Source organism: Salvelinus sp. IW2-2015, linkage group LG33, assembly GCF_002910315.2.
Source record: "Salvelinus sp. IW2-2015 linkage group LG33, ASM291031v2, whole genome shotgun sequence".
NCBI lineage: Eukaryota > Metazoa > Chordata > Actinopteri > Salmoniformes > Salmonidae > Salvelinus > Salvelinus sp. IW2-2015.
Genome location: NC_036872.1, coordinates 17,226,230 through 17,247,833, shown reverse-complemented (window position 1 = coordinate 17,247,833; position 21,604 = coordinate 17,226,230). Strand labels below are relative to the sequence as shown.

The following is a 21,604-nucleotide window of genomic DNA, read 5'->3' as shown; positions in this document are numbered from 1 at the left end:
GCCTGAAGCACATAGGTCTGAGACTGCCAAGCTCCACAAACCAATGAAGGCCAAGAATGTTCAGGTATTCAATCACACAACACCAGCCCCCCACAAAAAAGCAAAAACATTTAATCTTCCTAAATGATTTCCTATGTTTAGTTTGAGTTTGATTCATGTTGACCTGTGAACATATCCAGTAACCTCTGACAATGGTTCAGCCACCGTTTTGCTCTGTACAATACTGCCTTATTATTCATGTCGCATGAGTGAAGATGGTATCAAGCAATCATCCTCGGGGTGGCACCAAACAATGAATTCACACCAGCTGTGCTCACTGGAAACCAAATCTGTACATCTAAGAGCAGAAAATAGCATAGCTGGTCTTTGTGCATTTTAAAATGTGATCATTTGAATAGTATTTCTTTATTCGTTTGTTCTTGCTTAGCAGGAAGAACATGGTTTTGTACAGTAATTAAAAAATGAAATATTCTGTAGCTAAACTGCAAATTGATTTGTAATAATTTATTTAACTAGATATTATATGCTCTGCCATGGTTGATGCGCAGTAATTGCAAATTATGAAATCCCAATAGTGTTGTCTCTGTATACAGTGTTGGCAGAATCTCCAAGCACAGACATCCAATATATACTAATTCCATATTTGAACATAAGCTGGCAGACTGCTGCTGTGTGATTTAGTCATCAGACAATAAGGCTTGTGGCAATAAGGCTTGTGGATATCTATGTCAATAACAGTTCTGTGTTCACCTAATGGCTGACATGAAAAATTCATTACACTCATTGCAATTCATTATTAATCCTGAGATATTTGTCATGAATTATTAACTGTCACTAGAGGAGACATGTCAAGCTCTCCTCCTAGCTCTCACATTGGCTGAGTGTCACACTAAGCTGATTATGACATCTCTCTTAGTATCCCTGCTCTCCTGAAACATTATTACCAAGCAAAATCAGAGGCAAGGGGGGGGAAACCAAGGACACACACCACTAAACCCACTCGATTGTTCAGCTGTAGAGAGAAGAACTTGCAATCAAAGACTACCAAAATAACATCTCTGTTGGATGTTTGCCCTTCAAGAACATCTATAAATGCTTAGAGTTAGTGGGCAGTGCTGTTGAAATGTGTGCTTTAAGACCGATGGCTCATACAAAGGTTATATGCAAACATTAGCCTATGTAATTTCAATTATCAGTCTTTTAAAATCAACTTTGAAATGCAGTGAAAGAAAATGACCACTTTCAAGAACATTCTTCTAAAGATATCTGTTTTATTTAATATTAACAGCAATACACACATATAACAAGACTAGTTACAGTTACATCAAGTAACTCCCTTTAAAAGCATTATTGTGTCACATAAATTAACCAATGTGTTTGACCTTGTCGGCAGGGCAGGAGAGAGCCTTTGTGTTGGTGTATAAAACGGTGCACTCTACTAGCCTGAAAGCAGTGGAGGGAGCCGAGTGAGTTATAGTAAGTATCATCAAGTGCTTTGCAAAGAGCATTGAGTGCCTTCACCTGAGAGGCTCACAAGTGATCATATTATTATTATCTCAGGGTTGGGTCATGGTTGAGTCATTCAAACAGCCAATGTGTGAGCAGTTGGTAGAGGTTTGTGTATTGTAGGTAGGCGGACAAGAAAAGGGTAAAGGGAAGCATACAAGCTTACTATTGATATAAAAACACATGGAAAAATACATTTTTTACACCCATCAGAGAAAGAACATGTTTTAAGATGTACTGTGCCATAGAAGAGAGAAACCTTCACCACAGAACATAACTCACATTTTTCTATGTTTACAATTTTCCCATTTACAATCTGCAGTGCAGGAAGATGGGGTACCACATACCTCAGAGAGAAATGTACAGTACATTTGAACCATAATGACAGGTTAACATTTCTTGTTGTTGCATTTTGTTCAGGTAGGTGTGGCTTCTCCTTAATGTCCTTGTCCAGCTGTTGAAGTTGAATTACTCCTGGCTGTGGCATTGTTCGTGGAATTGCAATTTCCTTTCCTCCAAGGTGCTCCTCAAATCACTGCTCTATTTGCACAGTATGTTGCAGCACTTAAAGAGTGTGTTAGTAGTCTCAAGATACAAGGAATCACTTTCCAAATGTGTGTTAGCAGCATAGATACTTACACATTAAGCTACATCTCACACTACATCTAAGATGCACATATATAAAACGGACAAGAGTCAGAGCACAGTAGGYATTCATATTTTCCCGAAAATCTACCAAGTTTAAATACCGGGAATAATTCATATTTATCCCGATAGTCCCGGGAAATACAGCAAAAATCGGAAGTGCATTTAAAGCGTTTTAAACCAAGATATGGTCACTATTCCAGGGTTCTCCCCAAATAAGAAGGTCGCTGTGCAACCTCATCACTTGGCTGCATGCACCAATATGTACAGATTTCAGAGAAAATTAAACATATATTCAGTAATGATATGATCTTTGATCGCCAGCGCATTTCAGCAGTAGGATATCTCGACACAGAGCGCACTCCGAGTACAGCGTTGTCGATTCTAACTTTGTAATGGCAGTCAAAAGCTAAAATGCTAGATAACCTCTAACGAATGACAGATCAACTAGATTTTTCCAAATATAGGAGATGATTATGGGATACAGATAGCAGATCAGCTCATAAATAATGGGGAGATGAAGAGTGGAAATAGTTTAAATATCAAGGTAGGCGATCTTAACGGGGACCAACTCTTTAAAAAACATGAATATCTACTGCATACCGTTTGTTGATCACACAATCTCTACCAAAGCTCTCATGGGCAAGTACCAGACTGCGCAGAGAAGCTGGGGAAATGTTATAGCGGTATTTTGCCATGCATAGGTGAGACGTGCCTTGATTATTATTTTATTTTTTATTTAACTAGGCAAGTCAGTTAAGAACAAATTCTTATTTACAATAACGGCCAAACCCAGACGACGTGGGGTCAATTGTACGCCGCCCAATGGGACTACCAATCATGGCTGGTTGTGATACAGCCTGGATTCAAATCAAGGACTGTAGTGACGCATCTGGCACCGCGATGCAGTGCCTTAGACAGCTGCGCCATTCGGGAGCCCAAATAATGCAACCTATGGATTACAGAATAAAGTTAGGAATTTCATGCGATACAGGAGTCAGGATTTGACGTTTCAGTGGTATTGGGACTGGATAGGAAAATAGCCAAGGCTCTAGAATAGCCTCTGAATTAGGCCTGTCAAATGTGTGCCTGTCTGAAGATTCACAATGACAGGTTAAAGAGCAGCCCAGCGAGGCACATGTTCATTTCTAGGCTATAGCCTACTGTYAGGGTTTCCTGTTGGGGTTATTAACTGCGTTCGGCTCACTTGTGCAGTCCGGCAGTGTTAATTATGCGTGCGCTTTGCATTTATGGCGACTTTGTTTGAAGTAAATATGCTAGGCTAAAAGGCTTCCATGCGACAACCTGTTTGTATTTTGTGGAATTGCATATTGTGCCAACTTTGGGGGAATTTTTTAAATAATTTTCCCATTACCCATGTTAATTCCTAGAGTAGCTGTAGTACCTTTCATCCATGTTTTTACATCCTTCTAAATGTACATTTATCTGCCTTGTGGTGAATAACCTTATGACTCCTAACATTCTCTTCTGAACAATCATATAAGTGAAGAGAAATTGTATGTCATTTCAACCAAAAAGTCTGTGTTGACATTGAATCAATGTGGATAACTGATTGGATTTGCAAAAAGTCATCAATGTCAGGGAATTTTGTCATTTTTTTCACCCAACATTTAACCTAAATCCAATGACAAAGTGACATTTTTGGTTGATTTCACATTGAATTCCAGCCTGGTCTGATAGACTAGACATAACATAGTAGACTCAAATTAGTATGATACAGTAGTTATTTTTGGGTTCCTATGGTTGCGAATGTCCAGCAACCCAAAGCTTGTGTGTTCGAATTTCATAAAGAACAACTTTAGCATTTTAATTAATTAGCAACTTTGCAACTACTTAGCATGTTACCTAACCTTAACCCTAACCTTAACCTCTAGCCAGCCTAGCTAATTTTAGCCACCTAGCTAACGCTAGCCACAACAAAATTCGTAACATAAACCATACATTAAAAAAAATATATACATATTGTACGAATTGCAATTTGTAACATATTGTACGAATTGCAATTCATAATATATCATATTAATTATAATTTGTAACATATCATACAAAATGGATGATGGAGATCCACAAATTAGTACATATCATACGAAACGTAACATATCATACTAATTGCAGTGTCCTGGATTTACGTGTACTATGTGACATCTACCCRTAAGTCCAGGTTGTGAATTCATGTTTGTTGACAATTCAACCAAATGTAAATCCAAACTAGACATTGAACTGAGGTATGTGCCCAGTGGGATGTGATATGAGTGATATCACTGGAATAAGGGAGTGCAGGACACATTCTGGCTTGCATTTTTTTATGGTACAATACCTGTCTTTTTGGACCTCAAAGTGTGGTTTCAAACTGCCAGAGATGAGGTCAGTGCTAACAGCAGGTCAGAGAACAGTCAGTGATTTTACTGTCAGGAACAGAATAACGTGGACAATAGAACAATGTGGACTCAACCAGTATTTCATTACCATTGTGTCATCTCCTTTCAGCAGTAGGCTGCATCCACAGAAACCAAAGCATGTCCTGCAGACTACCTATTCTCAACAGACTATGTTCTGTTCTTTTGGAAAAAAAATGATTAAACTTTCAATCATCCACACAAAGAAATATCTACTTCCACAAGATGCTTTTACGTACATCTGAAACCTTCCACCTGCATTTATAGAACAATACTACACTGATGTTTAGACTGAGCCTTTTGGTTCTGCTTACAGAGGTGACAGTAGTGGTTGAGTTATGTTTGTGGGGTCACATGGTGACTGCTGTGTGCCAGGTGACTGGTCCTAGTTGCCCTCCTGCCCAGCACAGGGCAGCGCCAAAGGCTGTGGTGCCCAGTACTGCCAGGCTGGCCTTCAGCACAGCACCAGGAGGCCTGTGGAAGTTGGCAGGGCCCATGGTGGCCAACATAGCTGCAGTCACAGTCAGGGTAAACAAGATGGACACTGCTGTGTTAATGGCCACAATCTGGCCAAATTTAGCAAAAGGCACGATGACACAGAAAAAGAGAGGGACTGTGGAGATCACGGTGGTGACAGCACTGGACACAATGGCAACTCCCACGTGGTTTACTGCATCTAGGGACCTTCTTTGCCTTTTAGCTGACAGGCTCTGAGAATGAAAAACAGATTGATATATTGAGTCTTTTCTCTTTATGCATTATTTCCCTCAGGCTTATTTCATTAAATATGATGACTTTTAAAGGCCCTGTGGAGTCAAAAATGTGAATTTTCTGTGTTATATAATTCCAAACTATGAGGTTGGAATAATACTGTGCAAATTATGATAATACCCCTTTAGTGTAAGAGCAGTTTGAAAAGACGGCCTGAAATTTCAGCCTGTTTTGGAGGGATGGAGATTTTTGGCCTGCCTGGTCAGTAAATTAGTCAATAGACCAAGAAGAAACACTTCCAAACCTCTCTGACAATAACAGCACATTTTCAGTTTTCCCCTCCCTAGTCAGACCACTCCCAGACAGTCCTAGCAAAATTCTTGCTTGAGAAATTGCTCTTTGCTTAGAAGCTATTGTTGTTTGTTTTCAATTAAAATTGTAATAAAATAATCACAGTGAGGTACTAAATTGTTATCTAGAAATGATTTGTAATTGAGATAAAAACGGCTGCAGTGAACCTTTAAGTAAACTGAATATTGTCGAGGCAAATCCTTCATTTACATAGTTTTACTCTCTTACAGTAGAATATATAAAGGAGTGAATTCAATACCTCTATGCCAGTTATAGATGATTATCAGATTATGTGTTGTACGTACCATAGTGTGTCCTGGTGTGGCTGGTATGGTCTCCCCAGCTAGCAGGTAGCCCTCCACCAGGTGCAGGCAGTAGTCCACTGAGGAGCCCACTAGGATGGACAGAGAGATGGCCTCCACGGCCCCCAACTCCCAGCCCAGCCAGTACATGATGGCCACCACCAGACAGATGACCCCTGTATTTGGTCAGGAGATCAATGTTGCACACTGACAGACAGATGACCCCTAACCCTCCCAAGGCTAAAACCACAGAAAATACAGTATGTACAGTACAACAGTTACTGACTTCCTCTTACATTATTCCCAATAACACTTCATATCAATACTGCATCATATCTTATTATTGGAGACTTTTCTCTGCAGTCTATGCATAATGGGCCTATCTGATGACAAAGGTTTGATCAGCAGTGTCTTACCCAGGATGGTGAGCAGTATTGGCAGCAGCAGAAGCGGATGGGCAGTGAAAACAGACACAGCTGCCACACAGATGGCCAGGGACAGGAGCAGACTGCAGAGGGCGCTCTCGACACCTACATATAACCCACAGAGAAGGCAGTCAGTCAGCACAGGAAGGTTACATTCCCAGAAGGACTGAAATAATCTTTTAGATACATAAAAATTTAACATTTATTGATTGTGCCTTAGGCATGGAACAACTGTGTCCTCCGGCCTCTCCACTTGCCTATGATTTCCATAAAGATCTGCTTCCAGTGCTCACAGGTCTGGAAACCTCTCCGTAGAGCAGAGGACTCTGGGAGAGTCGAGAGCTGCTCTTGTAGGAAGGTCTCCCATTGGAGGAAGTCTGAGTGTGTCTGGAAAGAGGATTTCCCCTTGTAGGTGGTCTTGGGAACAGACAGATAAAAAAGACATGGGCTCAGTTTCTGCCACAGATCTGGACTGGGCTACAACATTAACATTACATTAGAGGTGGTAGTATACACCACGGACGACCGTTGTACTCACAGACTCAAAGGCCATGGAGAGCCAGCTTACTCTGCCACCGTGCGTCCCCACGACCCCATGGGACAGCTGGCCTGGCAGCAGGTTGGGCTCAGGGAGGGAGTGGCAGTCTGGGTTGAGTAAGGGCAGGATAGAAGAAAGCTTGTTGCCTAAGGGGGAGAGAGAGGGAATACAAGAGAGAGAATACATGTAACTCATATCAAACATGGTTTATGTGTGCTGTTATATTTGTTAGACTGTGTCTGTGCAGTTGGTACCTGACGGTAGACACTGGGCTCCTCCCGGCTTCACAAGCTGTTTATTAGCACTGATAGCTTTACAGATTTGGCAGAGGTGTCCAATCTCTTGGAAGATATCAAAGTTTGGATCCAATATCACACTGCCCTTTGGAGATCATTTTAGAACAAATCAATACCACTAAAACAGTATTGATTATTGAATTACACCTTATATCGTTATTGTCATGCAGTTGGCCCCTCACCATGTCCCCAATGACGTGGTTGTCTGTGCGTTGGGTGCGGTTGACTCCAAGTATTCCAAAAACCACAAACACCATCGCACCAGTGTCAACCAGAGGACGGACTGCTGGCTTGCCACAGCCACCTCCACTACAGGGGTTAAAACCAGAAGTCTTGGACCTTTTGGTTGAGGTGGAATCTTTGAAATAAGGTACAAAACAGGAAAAAAGTAACTCCCTCACATTCATAGGCAAACATTCATAGTACATGATTTAATTTAAACCAATGCAGAGTAGTTATGCAGTTCCCTGATGTCTTCTGACTCCAGGTGTTCTCCCTCTTACCTGTGGGGAGTGGAGTGTAGAAAGAGCCCTGTGTGGGTCCGTCAGGCCCGGAGCTGATCACACAGCCAGGTGGTTCTGCACACACTCGGCTGGGATGAGGACTCAGCTTGTGCTGGGCAAAGTACAATCTCCTGGGAGGCGCAAGGAGCTCTGTCAACACCTTGCCCACAAAAAGCTTGACTGATTGACCAATTCACTATTCAGCCATCATCTGTCCATCATTCCTCTTACCTGCTGTGCTGCTGCTCAGCCGATGCCACATAGAAGCTGAACTCTGACCTCCAGCCGTGGCGTGGATCACATGACTGGGAAGTGATCATCCAGCGAGGGTGGGGGTGGTACACACGGGACACACACACAGTCATGTGGGTGCTGAAGTTGCTGTGAGGTCCACTGTATGCCTGTTTAGAGAAACCAGAAGTTATACTAAGTATATGATGGAGTTGGTTATCAGTGGTGAGATATTAGATCATAACCCAGAAATAGTGTGTTTATATTTGTGGGTCTCCTAACCTGAAAGGATGGAACTTCTCCATGCCCGGCACTGAGGCTTTTCCAGGGCGATGGCACGCTGCTATTCAGAGAGAAGCGGTACAGAGTGATAGAAGCACCCACATCCAGCTTAGAGACATACACTGTCAGCAGAGGCCCTGCCATGAAAGGATACAGTGAGTGGCAGCAGTAGAGAAATAGAGGCACACATTAAAACACTGCCAGAACATTGCCACGGATATATTCATGTGGATCCTCTTTGGATATATAATACCATTTTATCCAGTACCTGTTGTGATGGAGGATATGCTTGGTGTGATTGGGCTCTGTAGAGTTGAGTTTGAAGGGCTCTGTGTATGTTGCTGAGGGTGAAACCCAGGCATGGAGGGGGTAGTATGGGTAGGGCTGTGCAGAAGATGAGGTTTCTCCATGAACAGACCTGCAGGAAATAGGACACTTCGATTCAACACTTCAAATCAAAGCCAAATGCTTGGCTGACCTTAATATCCTGATACATGCAATGGCCTGGGAGTGTTGTGAATGTGGGCACTGAACTGGAGCATGCAAATATCCGTAGGAAGAAAAATAATGTAATTGAGTCAGCTCTTATCAGGAGTCGACTGTAAATTAATATCCCAGTTTAAAATGAATTGTACCATGTCARATAAAGACATTTACAGCCAGACAGTTGCAGGACCTGGGTTTAAAGTTAATTTGGGTTTAAAGTAGTGGAATCGGTTTACTTTACACCCATCTGGGTTCCATCACACAGATTGATGGCGACGTCTCACCAGAGCACATGTGGCAAGAGATGCCCTGGGCACTGAGGTTGTTCCTCAGTCCCAGTAGAGTCTGGAGGTTGGTGTCTGGGCGAAATAGTAACGGGGCATGAGTAGCCGGCCGCAGGAGGCAGCAGCACCCAGCAGACAGCAGCAGGACCAGGATGTAGATGCCTATGGGCAGCAAGACAAAGACTGGCCTGTGAGAGAGGCAGGTCAGATGGGGTAGATCACTGAGGGGAGAGGCATTAGATTAAATTGCTTTTCTGTGAGGAAGAGCAGGGATAGGCAATACAAAACGCTTTAGTTGAAAAAGGCATATGGGCATCATGAGATGTGATTCTCCCAGCCCCTGCAGACAGACAGAGCCCTTACCTAGAATGACTTTGCGTTTCTCCACGGCTGGCTCTGCCACCCAGTGCCTCAGAGCCCACTGAAGGTTAGCGCTGACCACACCTGCATTCCCCCGCCCTGGGGGTGAGAGCGAGGTCTCCACTGACAGGGACAAAATGGCTGCATCTACATCAGTGACACAGGAGCCTAGATGAGACAGGATGAGACAGAGAGGGGGGGTGAATAGTGTCAGGACTCTATTACCTTTCATTCTCCTGCCATTCATTTATGCAGCTCTGTCCAGATCAGTATCTCACCTGGCTCCATCTCCACCGACAGGAGGGCCACATCTTCATCCTCATCTGACAAAGGACTGTGACTCACTGACAGTCCTGTAAGAGCTTTCCACCTTTAAGATAAAGTGCATCAGAGAGATGCAGCTTTAGAACCTCACTTTTTTCATAATAGGAAAACAAAATGAAAAGGCAAGCAGCACAACAGTAGGAACTCTGTTCTCTAGCAAAAAAAAGGAGGAAAGATGGAATCACACCATTTGAGACAGGTGTTCTCCTGGGGGTCAACACACTGGGTCCAGATACACAGGGCAGCGGGCATGAGGATGGACACCCAGAGCCAGCAGCAGCTGACGATGAGGGCCATGAACAGGCCAAAGTCATGCACTGCCGGAATCTGTTTGTAAGGGTAAAAGACCTCAATATCACAARACATTTACATTGTACTTTTCATGTTGATACATACTGTATACAGACAGTTTGACCTCACAGCTATTCATTCCCTTTGGAAGGGTTATGCGATATGGACTGACAATATTTCTGAGTACCTGTGAGAAGGTGTTAGCAGCGTAGGCAGCTGCGGTGGTGAAGGAGGTGAGAAAGGTCGCTCGGCCAGCAGTTTTCACCGTGTACATCATCCTCTGCACCGGGTGGACCAAGTGGGAAGCCTGTCTGAATGTACTGATGAACACAAACACATCATCCACACCTGGAGAACAGTAAGAGGGGAAACAGAATAAAGAGTGGCATGTTACCTGTAACAAAGATGTTGTTTCTCAACCAGTTTGACCATGAGAGAAATTCAGAGTATATTTTAATATTGTCACTAACCAATGCCAATGATCACAAAGGCTGCAACTCCATTGAGGATGCCAAGGTATCTCACCCCAAAGACCACATGGTAGAGGAAGAGAGCCACCTGGCAGCTCAGACCAATGCTAGTGAGCCCAAAGAACGTCAGGAACACTGTAGAGAGACACCAAATAGACTGGGTTGGTGACCTCATGCTGCAAGTCTTGTATGTGGTATCAAAATTCTAAGAATAAGACACTTATGCTAGCTTTTATCAGATACTATGTATGACAGCAAATGAAGTATAGGGAATGTTAGAATAACATGCATGTAATATCCAATGCAGGTGAGAGAGTGCATGGGAAATTACCTGAGAAGGAGGTGAGGACATAGACCAGTAGAGTGATGCAGCCCCCACTGATCAGCGCCAGCAACATGTCTCTGTGGAAGGTCTGTCTCACCTCGTTATCAAACAGCTCTGTGCCCCCATATAACACCTTCACCTGGCTGGCATCACACAAACCCAGAGACGTTCGTAGTCAGAAAGAGGGAACGGAAGAATACTGTGTGGGTGTCATGAAAGGAGGAACTCTTTTGATGTGCTTAATTACAATTGGTCTGGAAAGTGGAGACAATATTTACAAAGTCAAGTCTTGGGGGGAAATGAAAAACAACATCAGTTAATCTCAATATCGATGTCTCTTTTGTTTTTTAGAGTTTATAAGCCATAGCCCACCTGGTGGACTGCTGAGCCAGGATGTCAGCGTACTGAACTACAAAGTTCCTGAAGCGCTGCCTCTGCTCCTCCGGCCGGTCTTGGAGGGAGTAGTATGAGGGCAGCGGAGCTCCGAATTGGATCTCACTGCGCAGGAGAGAGGAGGAGAGCCGGTCAGGGGCCAGACTCTCATCCACATACCAGTAGAACTGTGGGTGGGTAATCGCTAGACTCAGAGCACCTGGGAGCAGAAACACAAGTGAAGATCAAAGTGGTAGTCACTGCCAGCTCCCTTTTGATCTTTCAATTGACCTCCCATAATAAAATGAAGGACAAGCTCCCTACTTAATCATGCAGAGCAGTGACTGTACCAGTGGAGGCTCCTCAGAGGAGGAAGGGGAGGACCATCCTCTGTGATAAATCGTAAAACATAAAAAAGTTATCATTTTTAGATAAAACTATACTAAATATAATCACGTCACCAAATAATGTATTAAAACACACTATTTTAAAATGAAGGTCTACAGTAGCCTCAACAGCACTCTCTGGGGTAGCACCATGTTGTAGCTGGAGGACAGCTCAATTCCACCATCCTCTGGGTAGATTGACTTCAATACAAAACCTAGGAGGCTCATGGTTCTCACCCCCTTCAATAGACCTACACAGTAATTATAAAAACTTCGAGAGGACGTCCTCCAACCTATCAGAGCTCTTGCAGCATGGACTGACATGTTGTCCACCCAATCAAAGGATCAGAGAATTAATCTAGTGCTGAAAGCATAAGGTACAGCTAGCTAGCACTGCAGTGGATAAAATCAAATATTTTTTGTTGTTGTTGTCACATGCACCAAATACAACCTTACCGTGAAATGCTTGCGTACAAGCCCTTAACCAACAATGCAGTTCAATAAATGAAGTAAAAAATAAAATTAAAAGTTACACAATAAAATAACAATAACGAGGCTATATAAAGGGGGTACCGGTACCGAGTTAATGTGCATGTAGGTAAAGGTAAAGGGACTATGCATAGCTAATGTGCAGTGAGTAGCAGCGGCGTAAAAAAAAGGAGGGGGGGTCAATGTAAATAGTCCGGGTGGCCATTTGATTAATTGTTCAGCAGTCTTATGGCTTGAGGGTAGAAGATGTTAAGGAGCCTTTTGGACCTAGACTTGAAGCTTCGGTAGTGCTTGCCGTGCGGTAGCAGAGAGAACAGTCTATGACTTGGATGACTGAAGACTGAATTTTTGTGGTTAGTAGTTGACTCAAAGAGAGAGAAAGACAAATGCTGAACAGTTTTGAACAAATATATTTCTTCCCGAAATGGAGAAGCAAGAGAGAGAAAGAAAGTGCCATTTTTCAATTTCAGTTTCACTTACTTAGCTAGCTAATGCAGCTAACGTTAGTTAGTTTTGCCTACTCGAACACCCTCCTCAGAAAGAGGGATGCTATGTTAGCTAGCTGGTTATGACTATCCCAACACAACACTGGAACTCCTCCAAGTCAAGGTAAGCTTTTGGTTTGACTAATTTATTGCCACTGGGGCCTGCCGGTGTAACTGCTTACTGACTGTACACTGTAACGTTACTGCTTGATTGTAGCGGGTTAACTAACATGTTAATTCTATTAGCTATGCTAACTATGATGTTGCTTTATCTAATATGGAGACAACGATTTAGGCTGTGTGTAGCGGTTATGATATGGTTTGGCTTGGAAAGGTGTTTTTGCCTGGTCACATACAGCTTATGTGTTGTGCATTAAAGTCCACAAGCAAAGGGACAAGGTGAGAGGAGGAGAGCGCATAGATGCGTGAAGGAATACAACGTGGCTGCTATGAAAGTGAACTATGTTTACACATGATCAGGGGTGTATTTATTCTGCCGAAAAACGTTTCTTAAATGGAAGCAAACGGAACAAAACGGGGATAACCAGACCTGAATTTGTCCAATAGAAACGATTGTTTGCAACTGTAGGACTAATGATTACACCCTACTGTATATCAGCTCGACCTGTGTGCATCTACGTTGTAAACTTTCATTCATAGGCTAGGTTGTAGCAACCTCATGATGGATATAGGGAAAAGTAGAATATCATGTAGTAGATTAAACCTATTGCTTTTACATTGAACTGGGTGAATGGACTATGAATGACAATATTCCAATATGCTGTAATAGAAATAAGGCCATACTCATGAAGAAAAAAAATGTCTTTGCTGATCTTAAACGGCACTGATCGCCACTGGACTGTACCTACAGTAATGCCAAGTTTAATGAACCTCAGACTCACCATGGATGTCAGCCAGGTCAGGTCCCATGCCATCATAGTAGATCCTGCCTCCCCGTTCACTGGGGAAGAGGTAGGAGAGGAGGGAGCTTGGAGGGGAGCAGTAGGAGGGGCCCAGGGGCAGGTCTCTCAGGACCTCCAGAGGCTTCCAACAGAACTGCTGGAACTGGGGGTGCTGCATGAGCAGGTGCTCTATGTGGTGGATGGTGCGGAGACGCTCTGGGGTGAAGATGTTGTTGTCCCCTCCACCCTGAGCTACAAACACCAGCTCCATCCTCCACAAGGCTTGGCTCTGCAGGTATGAGTAGTTGGGAGCAAACCTGCGCATCCTAGTGCGAGATCTCTCACTGTCTCTGAACCCCTCTTCCCCTTTGAACTCATGACTCTCAGGTTTTCCTAAGTTAGTTGTATTTTTATCCTCCTCTCTTATCTTTGCTTTACTAGCCCTTGCCTCTCTATGCCTCTCAGTTTCTTGCTGACTCAGGGCAACTCCTCTCTGTTGCATAACTACTCTTTTGAACGTGTGGTTTTTCAGAGATTTCGAATTCAGCCCTCCATGTGATGTCCAGTTGGATGCTTCATCTCCCTGCCTACCCAGTCTGTCCAACAGCAGCTCCTGTAGAGCAGTGAAGTCATAGTGGTCCACGTCACGCCTGCGTCTGTCCCAGGACCCCAACTGAGTCTTTATGGCAATGGTGAGTGCATCAAACCGCTCAGCGGAGAAGTGGCTGTGAACCTCAAAGGCACTGTAGGAAAGGTCTATGTCCAATGGGGGGCAGTATAGGAACATGTAGGCAGAGAGGGCACAGGGAAGAAAGACTCCAATTCCCAGGACCACCCCACTCACCCAGGGCTGTGTGTAGACCCAGCCCACCGCCCCCCACACTATACTGCCTCCAGTGGTGCTGCTCCCCCCATTAATCTGTGTATCTGACTCCCCATCTTCCTCATCCTGCTCCTCTTCCTCCTCAGCATCCCAGCTGCTCTGGAATAACAACGGCTCGTCTTCTAAGTCCATGGCAGCACCTGTCAAACACACAGAGTACTTCATCATCACTCACTCTCCTAATGTAAATCCTCTTCTGTCCTTGGACATGAAAACATAGACCTAAACTATAGGTGATTTACAGAGCAAACATAATAGTGGTTTCAGGATATTCTGCAGTATACAACCAGCAAGGGCACAACAATTAAATATGTCCCTCAATAGCCAAGACACACAGGGTTCCTATTCAGCTCACAGAAAAGTAAAGGGGAGAATTTAGGAAGAAGATGGACCTTGTCTCAAGGGCCCAAAGCAGTGTATGGTCTGCTAAGCCCCCAGTTAAGATGCTGAATTGTGGCTCGGGGCTTAGAGAGAGTACTGGCTGCAATTTGATTCCTCTCACTCCTTCCTTCAGTGTGTGCGAAAACCATCTCCCCTTGAGTGCTCGGTGGTGTCCTTGTCCATATCAGCAGTCGACTTGGGTTCGGCTGATCTGCAGCAAATTAAATCATCTCACTTGTCTAATTACTGACAGGGGAGAGAGGTGTGGAATGTAAGAGAGAGGTGTGGAATATGATAGGTGTTTTATGCCTGGTGACAGACAGCTTCTGCCTGATCGTGTCAAACTATTGTTCCTTCCTCTTCTCACTCCGCTGCAAACACAAGATAATGCAGTGACTTGGTATTCAAGTGGAAATAGTCGTGTTAAAGGAAAATTGGCAAGTCATCTACTATCTTTAGAATAGAGCTCAAGGGTCATCTAGGTGGGGCAAGGAAGGCCAAAAGAGCGGGAGCATAATCTCCACATCTGTCTTCAGCCTGGGTCTCGAATATTTACATTTCCGATAAAGTAAGTGTGTTTGGATTGACTGTTCATTGGGTTGTTAAGGAAACCTATGGCCATTGATCAAGAACCAAGATAGGCATTATGATAATTTGTGAAATTAGCTGTTATCAGCCGTAGTAGGCTATCTATTCAGATTTGCAGCTGCAATTGCACATAGCCACAAATACACTATATTCAAGGGGATCACCATGACAATGGGCTCCTGAGTGGTGCAGCAGTCTAAGGCACTGCATCTCAATGCAAGCGGCGTCACTACAGTCCCTGGTTCGAATCCAGGCGGTATCACATCCGGCCGTGATTGGGAGTCCCATAGGGCGGCGCACAATTGGCCCAGCATCGTCCGGATTTGGCTGGGGTAGGCCGTCATTGTAAATAAGAATTTGTTCTTAACTGACTTGCCTAGTTAAATAAAGGTTAAATAAAATTATAATTAAAGAAAAATATGGATTAAAACATTTTTTAAATAAATAGAGCCCACCCAATGCCATGCCATTGTTCAAGACAGAGTTGGACACCGATGTTCACGCTCACTGAGAGAACAGAGCAGTTCAACATCTGTCTGCACTGGGAAAACATCTGGGTCTGCAACCCCTTCAGAGGACAAATTTATTAGACACAAGATCAGTCCGTTGGGAGGGGAGAAGAAGAGGGTAAAGAAGAGAGAGGAAGGGCGAGAGAGAGGGGGAAGGGAGGGGAATGGAGGACCTTAGGCTGCAACAGTCACCCATCAACAAATGATGATCTCCTGTGTGATAAAAGGCAGCTTTGTGCTGTTTGATATTCAAGGCAGTCTAAATCCGCTAGCTCTGTACATTTCCATAACTGCCATGTTTGTTTCCACATCTCTGGAATTGCTGATCAGTTGTCGTGAGACACCATGCTGGCCCCTCATACTTACACCACTCATCAAAGACTGTTATGCTATTAAAGCAACGTTGTGCATTTCATGTTAATGGTCGTTTGCTGGTTGAGTGCACCGTTACACAGACATAGTGTAAAGTAGACCCTCCCTAGCTCCCTCCACCAACAGGCAGATTACTGCCATGCATCCTACAGTAATCTGTCTCTGACAGGCTCCTGGGACACATCATTTTCCCCTGTTAATGAATTCAGCTGCGCCGCTTTGCCAACCATACGATATCTAATGTACATTAATTATGAGAGAAGCCTCAACTGCAGGATAACGCTCCCAGTGCTGAACCGAGAATGAGGAATGTGTTGACAAGCTGAGAGAATCGTTCAACTTTTCTATTTATTCTCAGTGCTTGAGAGCGGAGGGAGTCAATTTAGACTGTGCAGGTGGGGAATAAAAATAGAAGGGAACTTGGTGAAGACTGGCTTTATGGACAACAAAAGCATTCTCCCATTTGTTTCAATCAGCATGATTCGGGAACTCTTTATCCTTATAGTCTTACTCACTCCTTGGTCTGACATTAATTTTCATATTGTAGAGCTGCTGTCCAGCAGAATTTATAGGTTATTTTCAACTACAGATTTTCCACAGCAAAAATAAATTAATTTGATGAGGTTGAGAATTTTTTACATTATTGACAATGCTGTGATATACCAATTGCCCTGATACAACTAATCAAAAAGAAATGTGTTCTGTCCTTGAGCTGTTCTTGTCTATTAATGTGATGTATTTTGTCATGTTTTATGTTTGTGTGAACCCCAGGAAGAGTAGCTGCTGCTTTAGCAACAGCTAATGGGGATCCTAATAAAATACAAAAATACCAACTCATATCCTTATGTGAATAAACTGTCTAAAGAACTCAAGATTGAACTGTTCCACAGACCGAATGCTAGCTTTTTGGGTTGACTTTGGAGTGTGAAGCACCAAAGACCAGGGTTGAATGCCAGTTGGTGACTATTGCAGTTGTGTGGCAGTGTGCTGTTTTCTTGGTACTGTCCAAACTGTGTTAGTCTCATGTGGACCTGATGTGATACTATAAACACAACCAGCATGCCATCCAACTAACTAACAGGCGTATAAAGCTTTTCTTTCTTACTTTCTGGGTATGTGCTGATGTGTGTGTGTGTGTGTGTGTGTGTGTGTGTGTGTGTGGTTGTGTGTGTGTGTGTGTGTGTGGTGTGGTGTGTGTGTGTGTGTGTGTGTGTGTGTGTGGTGTGTGTGTGGTGTGTGTGTGTGTGTGTGTGTGTGTGTGTGTGTGTGTGTGTGTGGTGTGTGTGTGTGTGTGTGTGTGTGTGTGTACAAGCTTATCGAAAGGTGGGGGTAAGGGGGGTACATAACCTTCCTTACTGACAATAGCTAAAAATAGTACACTCCCCTCTGCTTTCCTTCCTCCCCTCCCTCCCTCTTGTTTCATCCTCCCTCCATCTCATCCAATATGGATTTCACACTGTTTCTCCTGCCCCACAGATTGAGCATGGTGTAATTTCACAGAGCATGCAACACCATTTAATACAGGGACATTCATCTCAGCCCAGCACTCCAGAAAACAGACATTGCTTATGTATGAGCACTGAGTATCACTACAGGAGCATCACTGAGGGTGATGCCTCTATTCTTCACATATCCCCAGGATATAAAGGTTCAGCACGGTGCAAGTGTTAAGACCTCACACTCTCACGCTCTCATGCTCCTTTTGCACCTAATGATTTGTTTGATATTTGCATACATGGATGACCCCCTCAACAAATACAGGTACTGTAAACCTGAAGTTGAAAGCTCACTATTGCTGCTACACTTGCGTGAGAGATGGTGGGTGATTGCAAAATACAGAATGATTGCCTTGACATCTACAGGGCAATTTCCTTCAATCTAAGAATTCAAATGCAATACCATGTGAAGTTTGACAACAGACGAAATCAATGCAATCTTTGTCTGGTCCTGGGTTTCTTCAGAGGTCTCTGAAAGTTCTCTATCCACCTGAGAGCTCAATTTACTGCAGCTGTGCTACTCAGAAGCTGCAGACAGAGTTGACCTTTTGCTGCCACCTATTGACTATGTTATTTGGCTTAGTAAATGAGAGAATGACAGGATAATGCCATGCTCAGTTGTTGTGGTGTGTAGTTAATTATTTAAGCATCTGTAATATCTAAACAAAATATACATTTAGTGTATGGCAGAGCTGGGTAACCTTACCTGAGCTTGATGAGTAGAGGTATGAACTGATGGGATGTGCAGCCTATGGGGTCCTCTTCTGAGGATGCAAACCTATGCTGAACAATTTCATTTCAAACTTGTTCTCCAAATGCTCTCTTAATTTTCTCTGTTGATCCGTTTTATTTTCATAGTACTCTAGCTGCACGAGGGAGAGCGACTGCACCTCAGCACAGCCTCTCCTACACAAGATTTATGAGATCTTTAATTTGCTTATTAAGTCTTGTCTATCATCATTTTTTGTTTTCTCCCTTTCTCCCTTTCTCTTGCTCTCTTCCCTCCCTCCTCTGTGCCTGGTTGTCCAGGCGACAGAGTCAGTGAGAGTATCAGTTCTTTCACTCTCCCAGCAGCTCCTCTCTCTCAATGCTTTGTTCAGGCTCCACTCTTGACTGACTCACCAAGGGGAGAGGAGGGGAGGAGAGCACAGCCCTGAGCATCAAGGAGACTATGTCTGACAGGGATAAATCTCATCACAGCCTAACAGGTAAAGCAGAAAAAGGACGGACTCTGATTCAAGCTCTATTTGTCAGGAAACACGTGCCTAAAATGAAGGTTTTGCCAGGAGACTGCAGCAGAGTCCCCCTCTAGTTTGAAGAGGATTTTGTTGGTATAGTCTGGCTGAGGCTCTGTGAGGAGGAAAGGGGTAGGAGGGGGGTAGTAGAGGAGGTAGACCAGAGTAACTGGATACAGTGGAAGATGAGGTGTAGGCCATATCATTTCCACCCCAGGAATCTGAGCCCTTTAAACATCTCTTATTGTTTTGCTCCCCAATTCCCTGCTGCATTCACATCTATAGAATTTTGTTAAATGCAACGCTCTCAGAGCTATCATAATTTTTAATTTTTTTTTAAATTGAACCTTTATTTAACTAGGCAAGTCAGTTAAGAACAAATTCTTATTTACAATGACGGCCTACCCCGGCCAAACTCTCCCCTAACCCGGATGATGCTGGCCATCCCTATGGGACTCCCAGTTGTGATACAGCCCGGGATTGAACCAGGGTCTGTAGTGACGCCTCTAGCAGTGCCTTAGACCGCTGCGCCACTCGGAGCTTATTCAACATGAAATTACATTTGTGATTGAGGTTATTTGAGTAGGCTGCTATTATTCAATAATATGATCAGATAGGGCTGCTTGCTGTCACATCACTTTTCTTTATTACGATACAGTGATGGTTTTACATATTCTCTCCACTGTTTACTCAACTGATTGTGCCCATTTGTCCATGTACCGATACACTACACTGGGTGTAGACCTACACTACCGTTCAAAAGTTTGGGGCCACTTAGAAATGTCCTTGTTTTTGAAAGAAAAGCTAACTTTTTGTTCATTAAAATAACATCAAATTGAGCAGAAATACAGTGTAGACAATGTTAATGTTGTAAATGACTATTGTAGCTGGAAATGGCAGATTTTTTATGGAATATCTACATAGGCGTACAGAGGCCCATTATCAGCAACCATCACTCGTGTGTTCCAATGGCACGTTGTGTTAGCTAATCCAAGTTTATKATTTTAAAAGGTTAATGTATCATTAGAAAACCCTTTTACAATTYTGTTAGCACAGCTGAAAACAGTTGTGCTGATTAAAGAAGCAACAAAACTGTCCCTCTTTAGACTAGTTGAGTATCTGGAGCATCAGCATTTGTGGGTTCAATTACAGGCTCAAAATGGCCAGAAACAAAGAACTTTCTTCTGAAACTCGTCAGTCTATTCTTGTTCTGAGCAATGAAGGCTATTCCATACAAGAAATTGCCAAGAATCTAAAGATCTCGTACAACGCTGTGTACTACTCCCTTCACAGAGCATTGCAAACTGGCTCTAACCAGAATAGAAAGAGGAGGGAGGTGGGAGGACCCGGTGCACAACTGAGCAAGAGGACAAGTACATTAGAGTAGATAGTAAATAGAGTAGAGTAAATAGTACGCGCAAAACACCAGTCTCAACGTTAACAGTGAAGAGGCGACTCCGGGATGCTGGCCTTCTAGGCAGAGTTGCAAAGAAAAAGCCACATCTCAGACTGGCCAATAAAAAGACAAGATTAAGATGGGCAAAATAACACAGAGGAACTCTGCCTAGAAGGCCAGCATCCCGGAGTCGCCTCTTCACTGTTGACGTTGAGACTGGTGTTTTGCGGGTACTATTTAATGAAGCTGCCGGTATTCCCATATCCTTTTTATCAATCACTTCTTCATCCATCTCAAACTTTAAAAACTACACTGAATAAAAATATAAATACAACATGCAACAATTTCAAAGATTTTACTGAATTACAGTTCATATCAGGAAATAGGTCAATTGAAATATATTCATTAGGCCCTAATCTATGGATTTCACATGACTGGGAAAACAGATATGCATCTGTTGGTCACAGATACCATAAATAGGGGCGTGGATCAGAAAACCAGTCAGTATATGTATATACACCAGTGGCCATCGAAGGTGATCATTTGCCAGCTGAAGCCGGTTACGACGCCAAACTGGTCAGGTCAAGACCCTGGTGTGGCCGACGAGCACGTAGATGAGTTACCCGGGGACTGTTTCTGACAGTTTGTGCAGAAATTCTTTGGTTGTGCAAGCACTCAATTTCATACCCCCATAAACATTCAATTCCCAGGCAACAGCACTGGTGGATGTTCCTGCAAACTTGAGACATCAGTGGCATTGTGTTGTTTGACAAAACTGCACATTTTAGAGTGGCCTTTTATTGCCCTCAGCACAAGGTGAAACTGTGTAATGATCATGCAGGTTTAATCATCTTCTTAATATGCCATACCTGTCAGGTGGATGGACTATCTTGACAAAGGAGAAATACTCACTAACAGGAACGTAAACACATTTGTGCACAGCATTTAAGAGAAAAGCTTTTTGTGTATGGAACATTTCTGGGATCTTATATTTCAGCTCAAAACATGGGACCAACACTTTACATGTTGCATTTATATTTTTGTTCAGTGTGTTTATACACACGCATGCACCTGCACCAGAAGACAGCCAATCCATCATTGCTAAACTGCAGTATTTTAGATAAGGCTGACATTTAGAGTCCTGCTGGTTTTCTCAATTACAACGGGTGTTGTTGCACGTGATAGGCAGGGAAAATGAGGTTGCAGACAGGGCCAGGCGTGTAAGTGCAAGTCAATCGGTCTCTGCAACATGCAGGCCACTTTGTCATTGTCTTTTTCAAGAAGGATCCAATCTTACCTCAGAATAATCCTACATATCTAGTGATTTCAGCTCACCTGCTTAGTATGAATAGAGGACAATGGC

The 21,604-nt window shown here is 43.4% G+C and overlaps 1 protein-coding gene across 1 annotated transcript; it reads right to left on the bottom strand.

Moving 5' to 3' along the window:
- Positions 1-1,251: 1,251 nt before the first annotated feature.
- Positions 1,252-18,690, bottom strand: LOC111957401 (protein dispatched homolog 3-like). The gene is made up of 21 exons (XM_023978201.2): positions 18,317-18,690; positions 13,382-14,404; positions 11,120-11,339; positions 10,754-10,890; positions 10,423-10,557; positions 10,140-10,300; positions 9,849-9,988; positions 9,616-9,707; positions 9,341-9,505; positions 8,978-9,139; positions 8,476-8,625; positions 8,208-8,344; positions 7,926-8,095; positions 7,695-7,825; positions 7,374-7,549; positions 7,150-7,276; positions 6,896-7,041; positions 6,615-6,774; positions 6,349-6,462; positions 5,936-6,108; positions 1,252-5,278 (listed from the first exon to the last, which is right to left on the bottom strand). Exons 2-21 carry the CDS (start codon positions 14,394-14,396, stop codon positions 4,919-4,921), a joined length of 4,071 nt encoding a protein of 1,356 aa, XP_023833969.1. The 5' UTR covers positions 14,397-14,404; positions 18,317-18,690; the 3' UTR covers positions 1,252-4,918.
- Positions 18,691-21,604: the final 2,914 nt, after the last annotated feature.

Excerpts from the sequence above, each read along its gene's own strand:
- LOC111957401 (XM_023978201.2), bottom strand. The coding sequence starts at position 14,396 with ATGGACTTAGAAGACGAGCCGTTGTTATTCCAGAGCAGCTGGGATGCT. Across the intron at positions 7,826-7,925 it reads GCTGAGCAGCAGCACAGCAG|GAGATTGTACTTTGCCCAGC; the intron begins GTAAGAGGAATG and ends TGCGCCTCCCAG. Across the intron at positions 7,550-7,694 it reads CTACACTCCACTCCCCACAG|ATTCCACCTCAACCAAAAGG; the intron begins GTAAGAGGGAGA and ends CTTATTTCAAAG.